Source organism: Dromiciops gliroides, chromosome 6, assembly GCF_019393635.1.
Source record: "Dromiciops gliroides isolate mDroGli1 chromosome 6, mDroGli1.pri, whole genome shotgun sequence".
Classification (NCBI taxonomy): Eukaryota; Metazoa; Chordata; class Mammalia; order Microbiotheria; family Microbiotheriidae; genus Dromiciops; species Dromiciops gliroides.
In genome coordinates this window covers 246,932,442-246,953,647 of record NC_057866.1, presented here as the reverse complement: position 1 = coordinate 246,953,647, position 21,206 = coordinate 246,932,442, and the positions used below count along the sequence as shown (strand labels likewise).

Sequence of the window (21,206 nt, the reverse complement as noted above, 5' to 3'; positions counted from 1 at the left end):
AAATTTGAACTCATGAAGAGTCTTGACTTCAGACCTGTTGCTCTAACCAACATGCCACTTAACTTCTGTAAGCAACAAGGTAGATTGTTCCAAAGTACAAATTTTTGAATTTTATGACTTTTTAAGGCTACAGAGGACTATGGTTGTATATTGGAAAGATAACAGGCTTTTGAGTCAGAGAACCTGGGTTCAAATTCATTCTCTGATGACCTTAGATAAGTTACTCAAACTCTTTAGGTCTCAGTTTCCTCATTTGTTTAACAAATAAAGGGGTTGGACAAGAAGACCTTTGGGATTCCTACCAGTTTTAGGGCTATCATTCTACATAATATGAAAAAATTAAGCCTTATCTTTCAACCTACATAGGGTTGGAGATTGAACTGTCATAAATGTACAGAAGGAATCTCATGTGTGAAGTGTTTAGAATAGAGGCAAGGCCCACTATGGGCCTTATTTTCCTTTTACAGGAGTTCTAGCAGCAACTTTTTCCCATAATCTATTGATTTTTGACACGTGCAGGCTAAGTTGTGTTTTGTTGGTATGGTGGTGTGCTCCAGGGAGTCATGGGATGACTGAACAATTATACTTCTGCTTGAGAATTGAGCTGGGGTGTGGAAGAATAGTGTTCTCTCTCCCTAGCTCTATGGGATATTTACATATGATGCCATAAGGAAAAATCAATAATTTAGCTCACATATAAGATTTCTAGTCTTTTGACATGTTTGGATATGCTTTTTACATTGTGATTATCTCATATATTCTACAAGTCTGCAAACTTACTGGCTTGAAAAGTGTTAATTGACTATCTTACCAACATCTCTACTCTCCTAATACCTCCCCAAACCTTTAATTTGTTATTAACAGCCATCCTACCATTCCTCATATTTCTAGAACAAGATATCACACGCATATGTATAAAAACATATACACCCAGAGATTCTCTTACAAATAGGAACTCATCAAATCCTTAATGAGGCAAGGGAATCGAATGGTGAAGAGGCAGAGATTTTTCCCCCTTCTTTTAATCAAGGTTTAACTTAAACTTTCATGGATCAAGATGTGTAACTGTGTTCATGTGTAAGTGTTAGTTTTACTTATCCTTAATTTAAAACAAACAAACAAACAAACAGCTTTATCTACTAAATTTCCAACATGGCACCCATGGACCTATTCAGAAATGATGGCTGAAGACTCAATCTAAAACTCAGTGTTTGCAAGCAGAGCTTCCAGAGTTGAATGCATGTTTTGTTTTCTTGCCAACCATTTATCAACAATTCACTTAGAAATGAGAGACAGTAAAAGAAAATCTCTTTTTAATCTAGGTGAGGTCATACCTGGCCAATCTACAAAGCTTTTAACCAGAGTGGGCTTTTATAATGGACTTCCAGAAAGGGAACAGCAACACCTACTTGTGAACAAGGTCGATTCTTCTTGCTTTTCTTTTTTAACCACAGTGTATAGGACTGCAGACCCACATGAGGATCCTTGCAGATCCATGGAGGAAAAAGCCAAATCTTTGTTGTCACTGGTGATAAGGGTGTTGAATGAGGTTTGTCTTGAGCAATCTGAGAATTTTTAAAGGTTACTCTATGCATTTCTGCAGCATCAAAATTTAACTTTTTGACAGTATCACTGGAGTATTGCATAAAGAATATACCACTTTTCTGAAAGCTTTCATTTGGCCTGAATAATCCTTGGCATGTTCTGTTATTACCTTCTAGCTGCTGGTGATAATTCAACTGTGAAAGCTAGTGATGATGTCGTTATTTGACACTTCAGCAGAATGTCCAGAAATACAGAAAGTGAGAGAGCCTGTATGTTTGTAAGACATAGGCAAGACTTAATGGGTTTCAATGCACTTCCACCACTCTTTTGATCTTTTCAAGTAGAAAGTTCCAGGGAAAACTCTTTAGAGACTTGGTGGTGAAAAAAAACAAAAAAACCTTCTGGCTTTCTCTTTGCTTTATTGAAAGTCTGTTCTCAACTATACTTAGTTTTGTAAAGAATTGTTATTTCAGTTTTTTATGCCTTGGCACACACTGGCCTGGGGCTCTGCAAACCACACGGTGCTCCACCCACTGGTTGTAGCCATTGCCAGGGCTCTGGCACCTCAAGTCATCACCACTCGCTGACGCCTACATGGGCCTGGCAAAATTATAATGATTGGAAGCCTAGTGAGGGCAGTCATGTGACTGTCAGAGCGGCCATCCTATTGGCTGGGGCTGTGTGGGGTGTTTCTAGGTGTGGGGGAGGAGAATTGGGCATTCTAGGTGGAAGCTGGAAAGCGACAGGCGTTCTGCTGCGTATTTTCAGCTGATTCCTGGGCGGTGGTATTTTTTCAGGTATTATAATTTCCCTTTCCCCATTTTATTTCCTTTCCCTTGATCCTACTGATCCTGTTTGTGTTTTTTTTTTTAAGTTTGTTCTTGTTAAAATAAATCTTGTTCTATTTTGAGGGAGGCTGCCGGTCTCCTTCCTTGCCCCAATATTGCGGCGAGCCACTTAGCTGGCACTCTTTAATTAAAAATTGGTCCCCACAGTTTCTTGGACATCTTTCACTATAATTGCTTCAACTGTCATCTCCATCAAGCATTCTTAACTAGCAGTCCCTGAACTTAAAAAAAATAATAATACTTTAATAATTATCTCACCATAATGGGTTCTGTTGTGATCCTATGTATTTCATTTTTAACTTATATAATAAAATGATTTCTGTAACATAGCATAATTTTAAAAAAGATGATTGTACATGAAATTGCAAATATATTATTTTATTTTATGTGTTTAAAACCCATTATTTTGAGAACAGGACCACAGGCCTTACCAAACAAAGGGGTCCATTAAGAGTTTCAATTGCCTGGTTTTAACTCCACAGAACAAGAAGGCCTTGTTAGCAAACTCTTGGTATCTTCCCATCCTCCAGATGCATTTCTGACTCCTTTTGTGTATTGTATCCCCTCCATTAGATAGTAAACTCCTTGAGGACAGGCACAGTCTGTCTTTTTATTAGTTGTATCCCCAGCACTAAGCACAGTGCCTGGTAAATAGTAGGCACTTAGTAGACATTGATTGGATTGCATTGAATTGGGTGTGCTGGAGCCAGCTCATACTAGTGAACTGATTATTGCATTTTCAATATGAGCATTCAGAAGCGCAGAAATAGCAAACACTACAAATCAGGGCCTGGGTTTAATCTTTACTATATTGTCTAGACTTATTTTTTAGGTTATTGTTAGGTGATTTTTAAAATAATACACTTTTTTGTACAAGAAAACTGATTAATAGAAAAAAAATGAAAGAAAGTAAAAAAAAATCATGCTTCAGAGTATGTCTTCCATCAATATCAATTCTTTCTTTGGAAGTGGATAATATGTTTCATCAGTAGTCCCTTTGGGATTTTCCTGGATCATTGTATTGTTTGATAATAGTCAAGTCATCCACAGTTCTGCATCAAAAAAATATTGGTGTCTCTGTGTTCAACGTTCTCTTGCTTCTGCTCACTTCACTATACATCATTTCATACGTGTCTTCCAGGACTTTCTAAAGTCATCCTGTTTGTCATTTCCATCACTATCATATACACGGTTTGTTAGCTATTCCCCAATTGATGGGCAATCCTTTGATGTCCAACTCTTAGCCAACACAAAAAGAGTTGCTATAAATATTTTTGTACAAATAGGTCTTTTATTCTTTTGGAGATGTCTTTGGATATAAATCCTAGCAGCGGTATTGCTGGTTCAAAGGATATGCACAGTTCTATAGCCTTTTGGGCATAGTTCCAAATTGCTCTCCAGAATGGTTGGATCCTTTCACAACTCCACCAACAGTGGATTAGCATCCCATCTTTACCACATTCCTCCAACTTCCAATATATTCCATTTTTGTTATATTTGTCATGCTGATAGGTGTGAGGTGATACCTCAGAGTTGTTTTAATTTGCATTTTTCTGATCAATAATGATCTAGAGCAATGGGGTCAATTCATATTTTTTTCAGACACAAGATCATTCTTTTCCAACTTTGTCATCAAGGATTAAAATTCCATTAATTAGAATTTGCTTTTCCTTAAACAAACTACAGAACTAAAATCATACTTGATGAGGTGGATGAAAACATGACCCAGAAAAAAGATTAAGATGGAGTACAGTGATGCTTGTTTGACAACGTTTGCAAATAGCATTCTTATTATTCACAAGCCCCTTAATTGGAAATGAAAAGAAGTATAAGTCTGATACAAATAATAACTGAAATAATGATTATTTATAAGAAGACAGAGAAACAAAGGATACAAATTGGGTATCCAATTATAAAGTAGTTTAATAAAATGAAATGAAAACTGATTATGATAGAAATATCTCCATGGATGAAAGCCATGGATGCTGCCCCCAATCTGATGAAAAGTGAGGGAATGAGAATTTCTCATATAACTTCTAAAGTTATTCTCATATATAATCATTTAGGTAAACACAATTCAAGCAAGAATACTATGCCTCTGTCTTACAATATCCTCACATCAATTTAATTAAACAATATTTCCTAATTTGGATAGTTAAATTAAAACCGAGTTAATCTTGAAAAACTCTATATCATATATTTTTGTCTCCCCAAAAGACACTAAAAAATCTCTCAATGAAAGCACATTTGTAATAGACCATGTGAACCACTCCATGGATCAACGCAGAAATGAATTCATCAGAGTGAGGAAATGGTCATTGGCTGAGAATTACTTTCTTCTTCTTCTTCTTCTTCTTTTTCTTTTTCTTTTTCTTCTTCTTCTTCTTCTTCTTCTTCTTCTTCTCTTCTTCTTCTTCTTCTTCTTCTTCTTCTTCTTCTTCTTCTTCTTCTTCTTCTTCTTCTTCTTCTTTTTTGCAGGGCAATGAGGATTAAGTGACTTGCCCAGGGTCACACAGCTAGTAAGTGTCAAGTGTCAGAGGCCAGATTTTGAACTCAGGTCCACCTGAATGCAGGGCTGGTGCTTTATCCACAGCACCACGTAGCTGCCCCTGAGAATTACTTTCTAAAGAGTTTGGTTTACAAGACAGTCCCAAGAGTCATAAAAGTTACATCTGTGACCTCTCCCTCCCCCAGTCAAAGTTAGGAGGCAAAGAGGGAAATACTTTATTGGATGGATAATAGTGGGGAGATGCTTCAGCCTTTTAGAGCAGTACACAATGATTTATGAAAAACAGAAATGAAATAGTATAGTAGAAAGATCCATAGAATCCTAAGCAGGGGACTAAAATTAAAAAAATTACAAATCTAGGAGGGAAGTTCAAAGGTAGTAAGGAAATAAGAGTTATGATGAAACAATGAAGAATATTTGTGACTTGACTTAGTAACAATGGGTGAAGAGGAGAACAAATATTGTGTGGACAGAGTTCAATTAACTGGAGTCTTCTTTTTTAATCTTCAAGAGTAAAGAAAATCATAGTTATTATAATCAGGTGTCATCCATCTACAGGCATCTACAGCAAGTGAAGACATAATGTTCTGGACAAACTGAAATGACTCTAGGACTTGCCTGCACCCTCTAATCCATTTTTTGTTTGTTTTTTTGTTTTTTTTGGTGAGGCACTTGGGGTTAAGTGACTTGCCTAGGGTCACACAGCTAGCAAGTGTCAAGTGTCTGAGGCCGGATTTGAACTCAGATTCTCCTGAATCCAGGGCCGATGCTCTATCCACTGTGGCACCTAGCTGCCCCCACCCTCTAATGCTTTAAAAAAATGTCTGGGGGGGGCGGCTAGATGGAGCAGTGGATAGAGCATCGTCCCTGGATTCAGGAGTACCTGAGTTCAAATCCAGCCTCAGACACTTGACACTTACTAGTTGTGTGACCCTGGGCAAGTCACTTAACCCTCATTGCCCCACAAAAAAACAACACCAAAAAACACAACAAAACAAAATTTAAAAAAATTGTCTGAAGAATACATTTCTTTCTTTGCATTTTATAATCAGATATCATATAGTTAGATGATAGATACAAACATACCTAAATAAATCTTTCTATATCTAGAATGATACAAGAGGTACATATCTATTCTCTCTCTCTCTCTCTCTCTCTCTCTCTCTCTCTCTCTCTCTCTCTCTCTCTTTCTCTCTCTCCATATATATTTAAGGTTAACTAAAAACCACCCCTCAGGAAAAGTTGCTTTTACTCTTTTTTTCACATCCTACATTTCTCCTCAAAGCTAGTAAACAAAGAATAAAACTGAAGGAAAAGACAATTAATCCCAGATCATCCATTTCTCCTCGGGGCTATGTGGATAGGGAAAGTGGGGGAGATTTCCTTCAAATATCCAACTGTAGAAAAGATGATGAAGAGATCATTAACAAAGGGCATAGATAACCCACAACCCACAAATCCATATCCCATTCAGGGACGATCAATCTGGGAATAAGCCAGTAAATGCATGATCTCCTCTGTGTGTCTCTAAGTATTCTTAAACTTAGGTTAAGATCATTTAAATTATATGATTTTCAAAGACTGATGGTATTTATTCTTTTCAAAATTACAACTGCTTTTGGATTTTAAAGTGAATTCAAATTTTAACCAGACATTTTTATGTAGCAGACATATCACTTATTATTATTTCAAAGGAAAAACAAGTCTGGAACAGTGTGGGTGGAACTCATCAGGAATGAAATATATGGACATTGAGCAATGAAGAAAAGCCTACACAACAAGGACCTTCATTTTTCATTGCTGTACTTCGTGCTCAGAGGAAGGCTTTGCTCATCCAATTTTCCGAACTGAGAATGACTGACTAACAATGTAAAAGAAAAGTCTCCTTTCTTCTTTCCTTCCTCTTGTACTCCTCTCCTCATTTATACTGAGGTGTATACATATATGTATGTGTATGTGCATGTGTATGTGTACATATGTGTATATGCATAGATATATGTATATATACACATATGTCTATATGTTTGTGTTTATATGTGGGTGTGCAGATATAAACACATATATACATAATGTATATTTCTCCTTTTCATACATAAACCGTGACTTCATATCCAACTTTGATCTGTTCAAAGAGATAGATTTAGGAAAAACTAATCATTTGACTTCCAACTTTTAGATTGAGAAAGAGAGGTAGAATTTTGAATCTGAAGAACTGGATTTGAATCTTGGCTCAACTATTCAGCAACCAAGGACTTAGAGCTCTAGTGATATCATAAGTCATCTATGCTAATTCCTCATTTTAGAGATGAGGAAATGGGATGATTTCCATGAGTCATAAATCTTAAGTGAAAAACTGGGATTCAAACCCATGTTCTTTGACCCACAACCAATCCTCCTCTTCCAGTGTTAAGTGATGATTCCCAGTGGTTCCTAATGTTGATTAAGTCTCTGTGCTTTAGTTTCTCTCTATATAAAAGTAGGGGTTTGGATTAAGTGATGCTTAGATAAATGATGCTGGGATCTTTAATTTTTTTTTTCATGTCTACACAGCATATTAGCAACCAGAGCCCTGAAACTATGGGAAGCTGAAGGAATCTGCTTCTATGATGCCTCCAGGCAAAAAGCACATAAGACAAACTTTTTTTTTCTAGGAGATTTCTTAGAAATTTTTTGACAGAAGGAGTCATTTGCCTTTCTATTATTTTATCCCTAACATATAGCAGCATAGTGCTTTGTACTTTGGGGGACACTGGGTGATTACAGTAATTCAGACTTGCTATTTCATTGGGGTAGGAAATTCCAGGTGAGACTAATGCTCCAGTCAAGGGAGGTCAGCTACTCTTTTACAGTATATAATCAGAAAGCACTGCCTGCATAGCCCTCAGGTTAATGACTTGCCCAGGGTCCCAGAGACAGCATGTGTCACTGATTGGGCTTGAACCTGTATCTTCCTGATTCCAAAGCCTACTTCTCAAGCCACAATATGAGTCTATTTTTCTGTTTAATATAGAGAAAATATTTACTAATATTTTTGAAGTGAATTAGATTAATCAAAGTAATTTTGAAAAACTATCCAGTCATCACAATAAAAATGATAACTGTATAGTCTGAAGACTAGCCCATTCCATATAGTGCAACTCAGTTAAATCAATTCTGTAATCATGTATTGAACTCTGAGTATGCATCACTGGGCAGTGAAGATAAAGGAATAAAAATAAATTTAAATAGTATTTTTAAAAATTCTAGGTGATAATTAGATTAACAACTACATATATGAATAACAATAGAATAGGCATAGGGAATGGATCTAGAATTTTTACTGTTATAGGGAACTTCAAGATAAGGAAGCAGAAACCATCTATCAATGCCAGTCTATAGACTTATACTTTCTCTGTCATATAAAATCTTAGAGAATTTTCTAGAGGCCAGAGAGGTCCCATTACTTTCCCAAGGTTACAAATGTAATATGTAGCACAGACTGGATTTGAACTCAGTTCTTCCTGTTTCTGAGGCTGACTCTCCATCCATTCTACCATACTGCCATTCTCTTTGGTCAAGCTCTCACATTTAATGGACTGGCAACCAGAAAGTACTGCTTGGGATAATTCACTATGCCAAACTCAAATTATTCTGGATTAGTTATACTCTATCCACTGTGATACCTAGCTGCCCTGGAATAAAATAGGCACTATATTAATGCTTATTATCTCTTCTCTCCTCTATGCCTCTACCTGGCATGGCCTAAATACTCTAACATCCTTCCCCCTGGCAGCCCCTAACTTATATCCTTCCCTTCTTGATAACTTAAACAGGGATGCATCTTCTTTCCCAAAACTCCTTTTCCTCAATCCTATCACACCATCTCCCTATCCCTGGGTGTTTCCTTTCTAGGCCTTAACTCTTTTCTTGGGTGAATTAAATGTAGCATAATAACGGCATGTGATTTGGCATTTTAATGTGATGTTTGACTCTTTGGGAAAAACCCTCTTTAGTCCCCAAATTACTAAGAGATTGGCAGAGTGACTTAAAACTTTTAACTAACTCACTTATAATTTTTAAAGAACCTCTGAAGTTTTCTACTAAAAATGTATTGACACTAAAGTGATTGTTTTGGCAATTTTATTAAGGATTTTGCAGTTGGTATGATGCTATATTTATAAACATACCTAATCAAAAGGTAATGAGGATGATGGATAATACATAGGTTTTCCTATGTACCAACTATATTCCATGGAACCACAAATGGTTATTGGGAAGATAATGTCATGAGGCAAACCAATGACATATTTATTCTGGACACAACTTTGGTTCACAACTTCAAAACTGGAAATTACCTTATAGATCAAATAGTCCTACTTTTTCATTTTGTAGATGACCTAATTGAGACTCAGAGAAGTTAGGTGAAAGATTCAAGATGATTCAGGTAGCAAATGGGTCATTAGGTGGCACAGTGGATAGAGTGTTGGGTCTAGAATCAGGAAGACTTGAGTTCAAAACTAGCCTCAGATGTTTATTGACTGCATGATCTGTATGTCTTAGTTTTCTCATCTACAAAATGGAAATAATAACAACTACCTCACAAGTTTTTGTGAGGAGCAAGTGAGACTATATTTGTAAGCACTTAACATGGTTCCTGGCATATTTAAAAAATTAGATTTGAACCCAGGTCTTTGACTACTAAATCCAGTACTTTTGTATCATGGTAAAATATAGGATTACAGGTGATATTGTTTTACGGTTCCTTATTCTCATCCAGTTGAGTCATAAGAGACTCAAATGAATAAATGAAAGATTCACCTTTAAATTATGTTTTATGTTATCCTTATGTGGATAGTCTTGCCCTAAGTAATTTTACTAAATAAATTGACTTACCTAGAAATTCATTTAAGCAGAATATGCTATTTCTTAAAATGTCATTTGAAATGTCCCACAGACACTTACAAAATATGCTTTAAAATTACAGAAAGCATCCTATTGATGAAAGAAAATAGATACCTCAACCTGAAAATAAGTGGATATAAAATAAAGAAATTGGGGATTTCAAAATATACCAAATATATTCAAGATAACATAAAGCTAAGTTTTTAAAGAAAATTAGAACATGGAACATATTACTTATCAGATATATTAATAAGAAAATAACTTATGAATAAACAAGAAATAAAGAACAAACTTAGTTGTAAAATTGATAATTTTGATTACATTAACTTTAAAAACTTTTGTGCACATAAAATAAATGAAGCCAAGACCAGAAGGAAAGCAGACAATGGGGGGGGGGGGGGGTTTTATAGAAAGTTTCTCAGATAAAGGTTTCATATCACAAATATATAAAGAATTTTGCCAATTTTATAAGAATATGAGTCATTTCCCAATTAATAAGTGGTCAAAGGATATGAACAGGCAGTTTTCCAATGAATAAATAAAAATAATTTATAGTCATATAAAATGCTCTTTATTTTTGGTTAGGGAAATGCAAATTAAAACAACCTTGAAATATCATTTTATCTCTATCAGATTGGCTAAAATGATTGAAGGAGCAAACAATAAATGGCAGAGGGGATTTGTAAAAATTGGGACACTAACTCGTTGTTGGTGGAATTGTGAACTGATCCAAGCATTATGGAGAGCAATCTGGAATTATTACCACTACAACTACCATAAATGGAACAAAGGAAAATTTCTTAATATTACAAAATTCTAGAAAATAATTTTTTCCTTTAAAGAATAGTATGCTACAAGGTCTGCTGTTGATAAATCGTTATCTGCTTTTAGGCTTTTGCTTTAATATTTTTTATTATATTGGATCTGGTTGTTGCTTTGCCAAGATAAGTCACCGTCGCCTCAGGATAGTTTTATAAATAGGATGAGAGAGTCTCTAAGGCTTTAATTACCCAAGTTAAATAAAAGTTACTTCTTCTATTACTTGATGGGAATTCTAATTATCTTCCCAGACTGTGCTTTCTTTACTTCCACTTCTTTCAAAGGATGATGGGAATGAGATGCTTTAGAAGTTGGACCTTTATGGGACTAATTCATTCCTATTTATCATCTCCCTTTCAGGGGTTAAAGGACTATAGGAAGCCCCCAGGCACATGAGTCAGTGTAGAAAGAGTGCTCTAAGGCCTAGTGTGCCTCATTAAAAATACAACAACAAAACCAGATTTCTCATTATCATTTCTTCTCTCAAATTCACAGAACAGTTGTGAGGCTCTGTACACAGTAGCTTTTAATTGATTATGGAAAGTCTCTTGGTACTAATTTTTAGGTTTCCAGCACTATGCAGAATAATGAAAATTACTGTAAAACCAAGGGTACCTGCCATTATTATACCACTTCCACTAGAGAGATGCCAGGAAGTTTCATTATACATTATCAGCCACAATTAGAGCTTTAGATATAGGCTTAGCTTTGGGTATCTGTACCATAACTAATGCTGCCATGTCCTGAGAAGTAGTAGGGTTTAGTACAAAGAAAGCCACTCTCAGAACCAGAGGATCTGGATTCAAATATCATCTCTGACTGATACTGACAATGCAATCCTAGGGAAAAGAATTCACTCCTTCAATGTCCAAGAAAATGCCCTGTGAGAAAATAATGGGATTGATAAAGCTTTACATTCATGATGCTCTGCATTTTATGAAGAAATTTTCTTACTGGAAACTCCCTGTGACAATAAAAGCACACAGCAACTATCTTATATAATTTTTCAGTGTATTCTCTATATTGAAAAATAATCTATTTAGTGTCTTATTTTCAAAATGCCCAAATCTCTCAATTAGGTGGCATTTATATTTCATCAATAGTCCTTTGGGACTGTCTGGGATCATTGTATTGTTGAGAATAGTCAAGTCATTCACAATTCTTCATCAAACATATTGTTATCTATGTGCACAATGTTCTCTTGGTTCTGCTCACTTCACTATATACATCATTTCATACATGTCTTTCTAGTTGGCCTAGTTCTTGAACAATATATGATCCTGAAGAGTTGCATTTGTTGGAGACTTTAGTTCCCATCACCAATAGGATGTAAGCTCCTTGAGGGAATATTTTTCTGTTGCTTTACTTTGCACATAGTAGGAGTTGAAAGCATCTTTGTTACATGAGTGAATAAAAGGATGGATTACCTTTGGAACATTTCCATATCTGTACTAGGTTGAGTAAGCTAGACCTTAATAGACTAGAATTGATATATTTAAAAAAAATAATTTCTATCATTTCTTTTATCCTTGCAAATGTACTTTAAGTTTATATAAAAATGATTTTACTATGGGGGCAGCTAGGTGGTGCAGTGGATAAAGCACTGGCCCTGGATTCAGGAGGACCTCAGTTTAAGTCCGACCTCAGACACTTGACATTTACTAGCTGTGTGATCCTGGGCAAGTCACTTAACCTTCATTGCCCCGCAAAAAAAAAAAATATTTTACTTTGAAATAATTTTTCTTCCTCCTATCTCTATTTTCTTTGTCTTCTGGGTTAAAAAAAAATGGCATGTATCAACTCATGTCACTTGGTGCTTTCAATGTATTCATAAATTCTGGTCTTTCTAACTCAAGAGGGTTGATTTGCCTTCTTACATTATGATATGATTCATAAAATAGTAGCAGACATGTAAGAATTCTGCTACCATTGAGCTATACTTCATGTTGAAAAGAGATTTCTTCCCTGATTATAGAAGCCTAAATTAATCTGAATTTCCCCTTTTCAGCCAAAGTCTTCTTAATAGCAGGAAGAAGAGTGGGAATGCATGCATATGATGACTTTTGCCACAATCATACTCTTATGATTAAAGAGGGAAGGGAATAAGCATTTTTCTAAACCCACAATGTGCTAATTCCTATGTTAAGCACTTTACAAATAATTTGATCTTCACAACAACCTTTTGAAATAGGTGCTACTATTATCCACATTTTACAGTTGAAATTGAGGCACAGGTTAAATAACTTGACCATGGTCATTGCTGTTAGAAGCCAGATGAACTCAGGTCTTTCTGACTTTAGGCCCAGTTACCTATCTACTATTCCTCCTCTAAAGGTAAGAATGGAGTTATGTATTTTCCAGATACATCAAAACTATGCAAGGCATTCAATTTATCCACCTTTCACCTAAGGGCTGTACAAATAGGTACACTGTATATATTACAAATTCCAATTACATTGCTCAGGAGCAATGAACTATGTTTCATCATCATTCTTCAAGGTATATTTTCACCCTCCTAGAACAAAAACAACATAAAAAAATAATTTGGAATCTACCTTGACATTTAAAGAGAATACCAATGGTACCATGGAACATTTTTTATTAATCCTTTTGTTATAGGTGTTTTTGTTATGAATGGAATGCCTTAGGTGGAAGATAAGGGAAATTTGTCACAAGAAAATGAGACTGCCTGCATTACAAACTCATACCATTACTTTTGCTCTTGCTTTGCAGTTACAATATAGACATTATGTCAAGTGGGCTCAAACTACCCAGTGGAATAAATGATATTTCAGTTTCCCTACTTTGCTGAGACATTCTTACCTTTGTTATTCTCTTTAACTACACTGCGGTTAAAAAAAAGAGCCCTCAGTTAATCTACCAGCATTGGGACAAAATAAAAACCTCCAGTTTTCAAAGTAGTTAAAGTGCTGTCTTTTACATGAAGTTTTTTCCTGATCCTCCTCCTCCCCCTCAATTGTTAGTTCACTAATTGTCTTCCATACTACTTTTTATTTAACCACTCTATTTGTGTGTATGTATTTGTTAAATTTATATTTCTCTTGTCTAGATTTTTGTACTTGTTATTTCCCCCATTAGAATGAAAACCCATTGTAAATAGGGATTGTTTCATTTTTTGTACTTGTATGCCCAGCCAAGCAACACTTGGCTTTTCAAACAAGTAATCAATCAATCAACTTTTGTGAAGTGTCTACCATGTACCCGATACTGTGCTAAGCACTGGGAATACAAAAAGAGGCAAAAGATACTCCCTGTCCTGAAGGGGACATTCAAATATACACACATATGTATATGTATATATATATATATATATGTATATATATATATATATACACACACACATATAGATACATGGGTACATATATACATATACACACAATATATGTGTATATATACATATATGTGTGTATATGGGTGTGTATATATATATTTTTAACAAGATGTATATGATAAATAAGAAATAATTTACAAAGAGAAGACACTAGAATTAAGTATTAATAAATACCTATGGATTGATTCAGAATCCCAGTATAAGGGTCTGGGTTCTACTAATTACTACACCCCTTGAAAAGTAATTAACTTTTTTAGGTTAAAAATAATTCTTGATTGAGTCAATCAATTAAAACTCAATGGGAACTGAGCCAGTGTACCACCTCGAATCAAAGTCATTGCATGAGAGATTTGGACAAGACTTGAGGAATTTGTATAAAAGGAAGGAATGGTCAGGGGAAGTTAGGTAGCTAGGCAAGTGGACAGAAAGCTGGACCAGAAGTAAGGAGGATCTAAGTTCAAATGCTAACTCAGACATATTAACTGTTTGACCCTGAGCAAATTATTTTACCACTCTCAGACTTTTTCTCATCTGTAAATTAGGTGTAATGATAGCAGCTATCTTTTTTTTTTTTTTAGTGAGGCAATTGGGGTTAAGTGACTTGCCTAGGGTCACACAGCTAGTAAGTGTTAAGTGTCTGAGGCCGGATTTGAACTCAGGTCCTCCTGACTCCAGGGCTGGTGCTCTATCCACTGCGCCACCTAGCTGCCCCTGATAGCAGCTATCTTAAAGGGGTTTTATGAGGACTCTGCAAATCATACAGTTCTTGATAAATACTAATTATTGTTATTTCAGAAGTAGACAGGAATTCTACAGGTCTGGAAGTAAAAGAAGAGTGGGATCATACAGCACTCATCCAGGAATTGGTAGGTCAGAGAAATCAGGAAAGGGAAAAAATAAGCTGGAAATGAGCTGTGGCAGAGAAGGAATATATTAATAAAGTCATCAGCTCTAAAAGCATTTGGGCTTTTGTAACCAGTAAACCCACCTACCAAAAGGCTAAGGGGACTCTTTTGTAAAAGTCAGCTCTTTCTCCCACTTCTTTTCCTCTTGCCTGTATTTCCACAGTCACTGTAATACAATCTTCTCTTTCAATACTCAGACATTTCCAAATAACTTGAATTTTTTCTCAACCACAAGAGTCTCAGGATTCACTAGAGACTGACATAAATGTAAATTTAGGCCAAAAACTCAACCTCTGTCATAATGTTAGGGATTTTCCTAACTAGGAGTTGGGAGCAATTGTCTGTCTAACTTTTGTCTAAATTAAACTAGCCAATTGGGGGCAGCTAAGTGGCACAGTGGATAAAGAACTGGCCCTAGATTCAGGAGGACCTGAGTTCGAATCTGGCCTCAGACACTTGACACTTACTAGCTGTGTGATGCTGGGAAAGTCACTTAACCCTCATTGCCCCTCAAAAAAAAATAGAAAAATAATAAATTAAACTGGCCAAAATCACATGGACATCGATGACCATTGCATTGCTCCTAGAAATGACCCAATTGTTGCAATCGGGTTATACAGCCAGTAAGCAGAAGGATGAAAAAAAGCTTCATGTAGAAAATCGAACTTAGCCTGAACTTCGAAAATAGCTAGCGATTCTGAGAGATGAAGTTGGGAAAGGAGGAAGGTGGGGAGGGTGGGCACAGAGGACATTAATTTGTATTAAAATCCAAACTCTGTCTACAATAATTTCCATCCACCAACATTTTTACTAACACATATCCTTGGACTTAGTATTTTACAAAACTATAAGGGATATTATTATTACATCACTGGTTTCAATTTCCTAGATGCACACACATATACAGAAAGAACAACTTAACATAGTTATGAAAATAATATGATTACATAAGTATAAAATATGGTTATATAAATAAAATAGTTAAGGTAGAATAAACCTCTTCTTTGGTTTCCTTATCCTACTTAGTTGTCTTCCAAATCCCAATTCATTGATTAACTGGTGGGTCTTCCAATTTGTTTTGTGCTGCACTGGACTGAGTAAAGCAGAGTCCATTTCTTAGGGCTGAAATACCTCTTATCTTTCTATTAATTAATTTATGTTATTTCCTTGTTCTACTACAACTTTGCAATTAGCCAAATATAATGTCCATCCTGTAATGAATAGGCTATTTTTGATTGATATTACTTGGTTTTTTAAACTACTTTTTAACATTCATTTTTTATAAAATTTTGAGTTTGAATTTTTTTCCCTCCCTGCCTCTACCCACTCCAGAAAGTAAGTAATTTGATATTGGTGTATATGTACACACACATATACACACATGTACACATATGCAGTTATGCATATATGTGCATAACATATACATGTGCACACATACATGCACATATACACATGCACTTATATGCAATCATGTAAAACATTTCCATGATTGTCATGTTGTGAAAGAAAAAAAAATGATCAAAAGAAAAAATACATAAAAAATCAAGTAAAAAATATATGCTTTGATCTGATTTCAGAGTCCCTAAGTTTTTTTTTTTCTCTTCATGTGGATAGCATTTTCCATCATGAGTCTTTTGGAATTGTGATTGACATAATTTGAAAAGATTTGACTTAAGGAAACTAATTTGTCTTCACCCAGACTCCACAGGCATTGTCTCCTTGTCTTTCTATCAATAACTTATTCTTATTTGATCATCATTTAATCTTCATACAGAAATGCACATTCCCTTATCTAATGTTTATACTTTTAGTTATTTCATTACTAACCTTATGGAAACTCAACTTACCTGTCGAGCCCCATGTCCTGGATCAGTTTCTTTGAGTGCATGTTCAACCTCCTTTTCTATTGTATAATATTTAATCTTCGTTGTGGCCTTAATGTTTCCATCACAGTAGACATTTACATTGACAGAGCCAGCAGGGAAATCTTATAAAACACAAATAAGAACAAGGAACTGAATAGAATCCACATCCCACATCTTTATGTAACTTAAAGAATAGAGCAAAGTTTGCAACCTATACATAAAGATTTCACAGCAGTTTGAGCAGAAACCTTTTAAAATCGGGTCTTTTACTTCAACACAAGCCCTGGAGAGAAAATCCATACTTCTAACTCCTAAAAACCTTAAGAACTATAAGAACACATTGTTTCAAATGAGAAAAACACTCAAGTGGGAGAGTTATTTTGCCTATTCATCAGCCCTCCCTCTTGGGACTGATGATCTATAGTCACTCTTGTAAAGCATATCAATTCAGGAGGGGCTCAGTCATTTAACAGAAATTGTGCATTTGCTATTAATGTGTTGAAATAAGCTTTCCTTAATTATGGGCAAGCTTCTTAAGATTTTCTTTGCAAAGAGCAGTGGCTCTTTCCACATTCCAGTTGCTTATATTAAAAAGCAGGGTTTACTCCATACCAGCAGCACAACATTGACTGCATCATGTTCCCTACTAAATCACTCCAAAAGTATTCGAGTTGCCTTAAAACTTTACATGTCTCCATGAAAAAAAAATCGTGGGTAGACATTGCAGTGGAAGATTGCAAGTGGCATTATTTTAAACAGACCCTGAAATTGCCTTCATTTTTTTTTTTTGTGGGGCATTGAGAGTTGTGACTTGCCCAGGATCACACAGCTAGTAAGTGTCGAGTGTCAGAGGCCGGATTTGAACTCAGGTCCTCCTGAATCCAGGGCCGGTACTTTATCCACTTTGCCACCTAGCTGCCCCCAAAATTGCCTTCACTTTTATGGCAAATGCTTCCACATTTCTGCAAAGAGAAATTTGCTAGAATCAGCTAGATAATAAAGGCTGTTAAGGGGTCCCCTGAACTTTCTTTGCCAGTTGCCATACTTTCCAGAAACACTGGACCCAGAGCATTCAAGAGGCCTTGAGTGTGATATATGATCTGACATAATTTGTTGTTGCACTCCAAGCTGTACTCCCTCTGTGTCCTTGGGAGGCAAGCCAGGTATCAGCCAGTTTGTGCCAGTCTGGTATAATGCTTATGCACCTGGGGTCCTTTGCCGATAAGCAGACCCTCCTATCTTTATAGTCTAGCAGGTCTTAAGGGGAAAAAATGAGGCTTTTACCATCACCTTGCTCCTCCCCATGAAGTCTTGTCCTTTTTCCCATCCTTGCTGCACTATTCCCCCTCCCATGTCACACCCCTTCCTGATATCCCTCCATTGTCCTGCTATTATGAAAATATAAACTTCTGTGAAGACCAGGAACCCTTTTGGTACCACATGCATGTTCATTTCTCTTATAATAAACCTGGTTTTCACCTAAGTCTTGTGATGTCGTGATTGCCTGTTGACAATAACTGTCTCCCAGTCTGGAAATCAAGAGATTTAAAAAAACCATCAGAGCTGGTATTAGTCACTTGATAAAGCTCTGAGCACATTCAAGAGCTCTTCATGGCCAAGTATTCATCTTGTCTCTCTTCATAAAGCCATTGAAAATTCCCTTACAATATTCCTCTGGGAAATCTCCAGGAGCTCAGGTAAGTTCTGATTGTAAGAGAAGCAATGCCATTGAAGATCAAGGCTAAATATCCCTTTTCTCCTCTCAGAATTGCTCATCAGTCAGTCTAGTCAGTTACTATGTGGTGAAGAGGCAAAGCAGGATAACAATGACCATGGGACAGTTTAAAGAAAACAAAAAGGGGAAGCTAGGTGGTGCAGTGGATAAAGAACTGGCCCTGGATTCAGGAGGACCTGAGTTCAAATCCAGACTCAGACACTTGACACTAGCTGTGTGACCCTGGGCAAGTCACTTAACCCTCATTACCCCACCAAAAATAGGCTATGACTCCTGTTCTCAAGGACCAAGGAACTTGGTGGGGGAGGGGGGAGAAGCAGCAGAATTGAGACATGTAAATACATGTAGCTACATGAAGCTGAGCTCACAATCATAAGAAAGTTTGGGAGCAACAATTCAGTATTTGAAAACTTTGATGAATCAATCAACAATTATTTATTAAGCATCTTCTATATGACAGTTACTGTGCTTTTGAAGGGTAAAGACATTGTTGTGCAAAGACTAGAAAGAATGCATTAAAAATGGATGAGACAGTTTGGGACAGTGAAGAGGCAGGCCAGGATGTCCCACTAATGACCAATAGGTTGGAAAAGCTAGTTTTTCTGGTAGAAGTGGAGTACTTGGGCTATGATGTTAAAGAAATGATGGCATGTGTGGGAAAAAAAGGAATGAGGGTTCAATTAGAAAGCTATTAATTCATTTCCATCTCAACTCTTCAATACACTACATCTTCCTAGCACATATGGTACATAGAAATTTCCAAGCATTATAGACTTTGCCTTTAGGAAAGTTTGGGGTGATGTTGGGAGTAAAGTTAAGACTTTAACATAAATATTCTAAAATGAATACCACTAGTTATGGTTTTCCACAAAAAATACCCTTATTGAAATTATTTCTTTATGCTGAAATGTTTTAATCTGTTGAGTGGCCATCATAAAATTAAGAGCCAAATTTCTGTACATCCATACCAATTACAACAAAATCAGGCACTGTATGCCAAACAGTAGCACTTTAGAATGATATAATTGATGATATTGCTATGGTCATGGAGAATAGAAAGTCGGAAATGGGGGAAGTAAAGTATGACAACACTGAGGAAGTCACTGTTTTCCCATAGGCAAAATGGGTAAATTGGGTTCCTTTCACACTCTAACTCTATGATTTTGATGCTATGATCCTTGATCTCCAGAAAAAGCTAATACCCTTCCAGGAAAGGGGGCTAAAAGAGGAGGCATAGAAAAATTAGTCTGGAAGTTAGAGACTTGGATTTTGTCTGTCCAAGTCAACTTAATTCCCTGGATCTCATTTTTTTTCAACTATAAAATCAGGGAATTGAACTAAATGATTCCCAAGCTTCAAGGTTTAATACTTTATGATTGTAGGGAATAAATCAATGTTCTCATGAAAGTCATTGTACTATTTTCTGTCTCCACGATTTTCAGTGTGTCCTTGCACATTGGAAATGACCTGATAAGTAATTAAGCATAGAGAATTTAATCCAAAGAAATCCCCAAATAATTGGACATTTCATTGTTTAATCTCTAAAAGGTTATATATTTCTTTTCATGAATACACAAAATTAAAAAGTGGTTCTTAAGCTCTTTGGAATTTCCATTTTCTGAGGGGCTGCTTCCATTTGGGGGAAGCAATTATGTAGGCCAGTCCCATCTGGTGAACATTAATCTCTTTGTCTTGGGTTTCTATGGGAACCAATTTGGATCTATTCTGTTTAGATACTTGGTTTTGTATGTTCATCCTGAAATGAAGAGATGTGGCTTCAAAAATGTGAGTCATACCTCAAAAAGTAGCATGAGTTTGCTTTTTAATAAGTATACCTCCCCCAAATTATGAAATTGAGAAAGACATTTTACAACCAAACAAGACTTATTTCTAAAAAAGAAATCAACAGAATCTGCATAGTTTAAACACGAAATGTGTGACCAGCCTGAAAATGTTTTTCATCGTTTTTATCAACTCAATCCAATGCAGCAAAAATTCATAAAGTATCTACCATATGCAAGGCATTTTGCCTTGGAAAGAAATACAAAAAAAAAACCATACAAATCCCTGTCCTCATGGAGCTAAAAATCTACCATATGAAGATTATATATAGATAAGTGACTGCAATGCCATAGGAGGAAGGAGAAAGAGTGAACAACTGGGGGGAGATTAGGGAAGGCTTCAAGGAGGAGGAAATATATGAGGTTAATGATAAAAACTATGAAGGGAGATGAGGAAAGAGGGTATTCTAGGCAGAAAGGATGATTATCCAAATGAATGGAGATAGGTAGGAATGAACTAGTAAGGCAGTTTACATAGAAAATTGAAAATCATAGTGAGTAATATGAAATGCCAATTGGACCTATGTTTTAGACAGACTTATAGCCAAGTTTTTATTTTATCCTTGAGACAAAACAGAGCCATTAGAGGTTATGAGGCAGGGAATGGCATTGCCAGACCTGTGCCTTAGGAAGATCATTTTTATAGCTGTAGAAGGGAAGAAAGATATAAAGCACATAAACTAAATAAGAAACTATTTTAATAATTAGAGACTTTATGATGATCTGAATTGGGATAATTGCTGTGAGTGGAGAAAAGGGACAGATGTCATGAAAATTATATTGGTAAGATTTGAAAACTGACTAGGGTAACATAAGACAGTAGAGAAATCAGTGTTTACAAACTCATGAGTTTAAGGATTGAAACATGGACATTTTGAGAAGAGAAGGAAAATATAAGTTCTGATC

General features: G+C 35.9%; 1 protein-coding gene across 2 annotated transcripts in view; it reads right to left on the bottom strand.

Moving 5' to 3' along the window:
- Nucleotides 1-21,206, bottom strand: part of BANK1 (B cell scaffold protein with ankyrin repeats 1) — a 426,375-nt gene that overhangs the window by 254,985 nt on the left and 150,184 nt on the right. For both annotated transcript variants that reach the window (XM_043969578.1, XM_043969579.1), the window contains exon 5: nt 16,707-16,846. In XM_043969578.1, the coding sequence (XP_043825513.1) occupies nt 16,707-16,846 (140 nt within the window). The remainder of the gene's footprint in view (nt 1-16,706; nt 16,847-21,206) is intronic.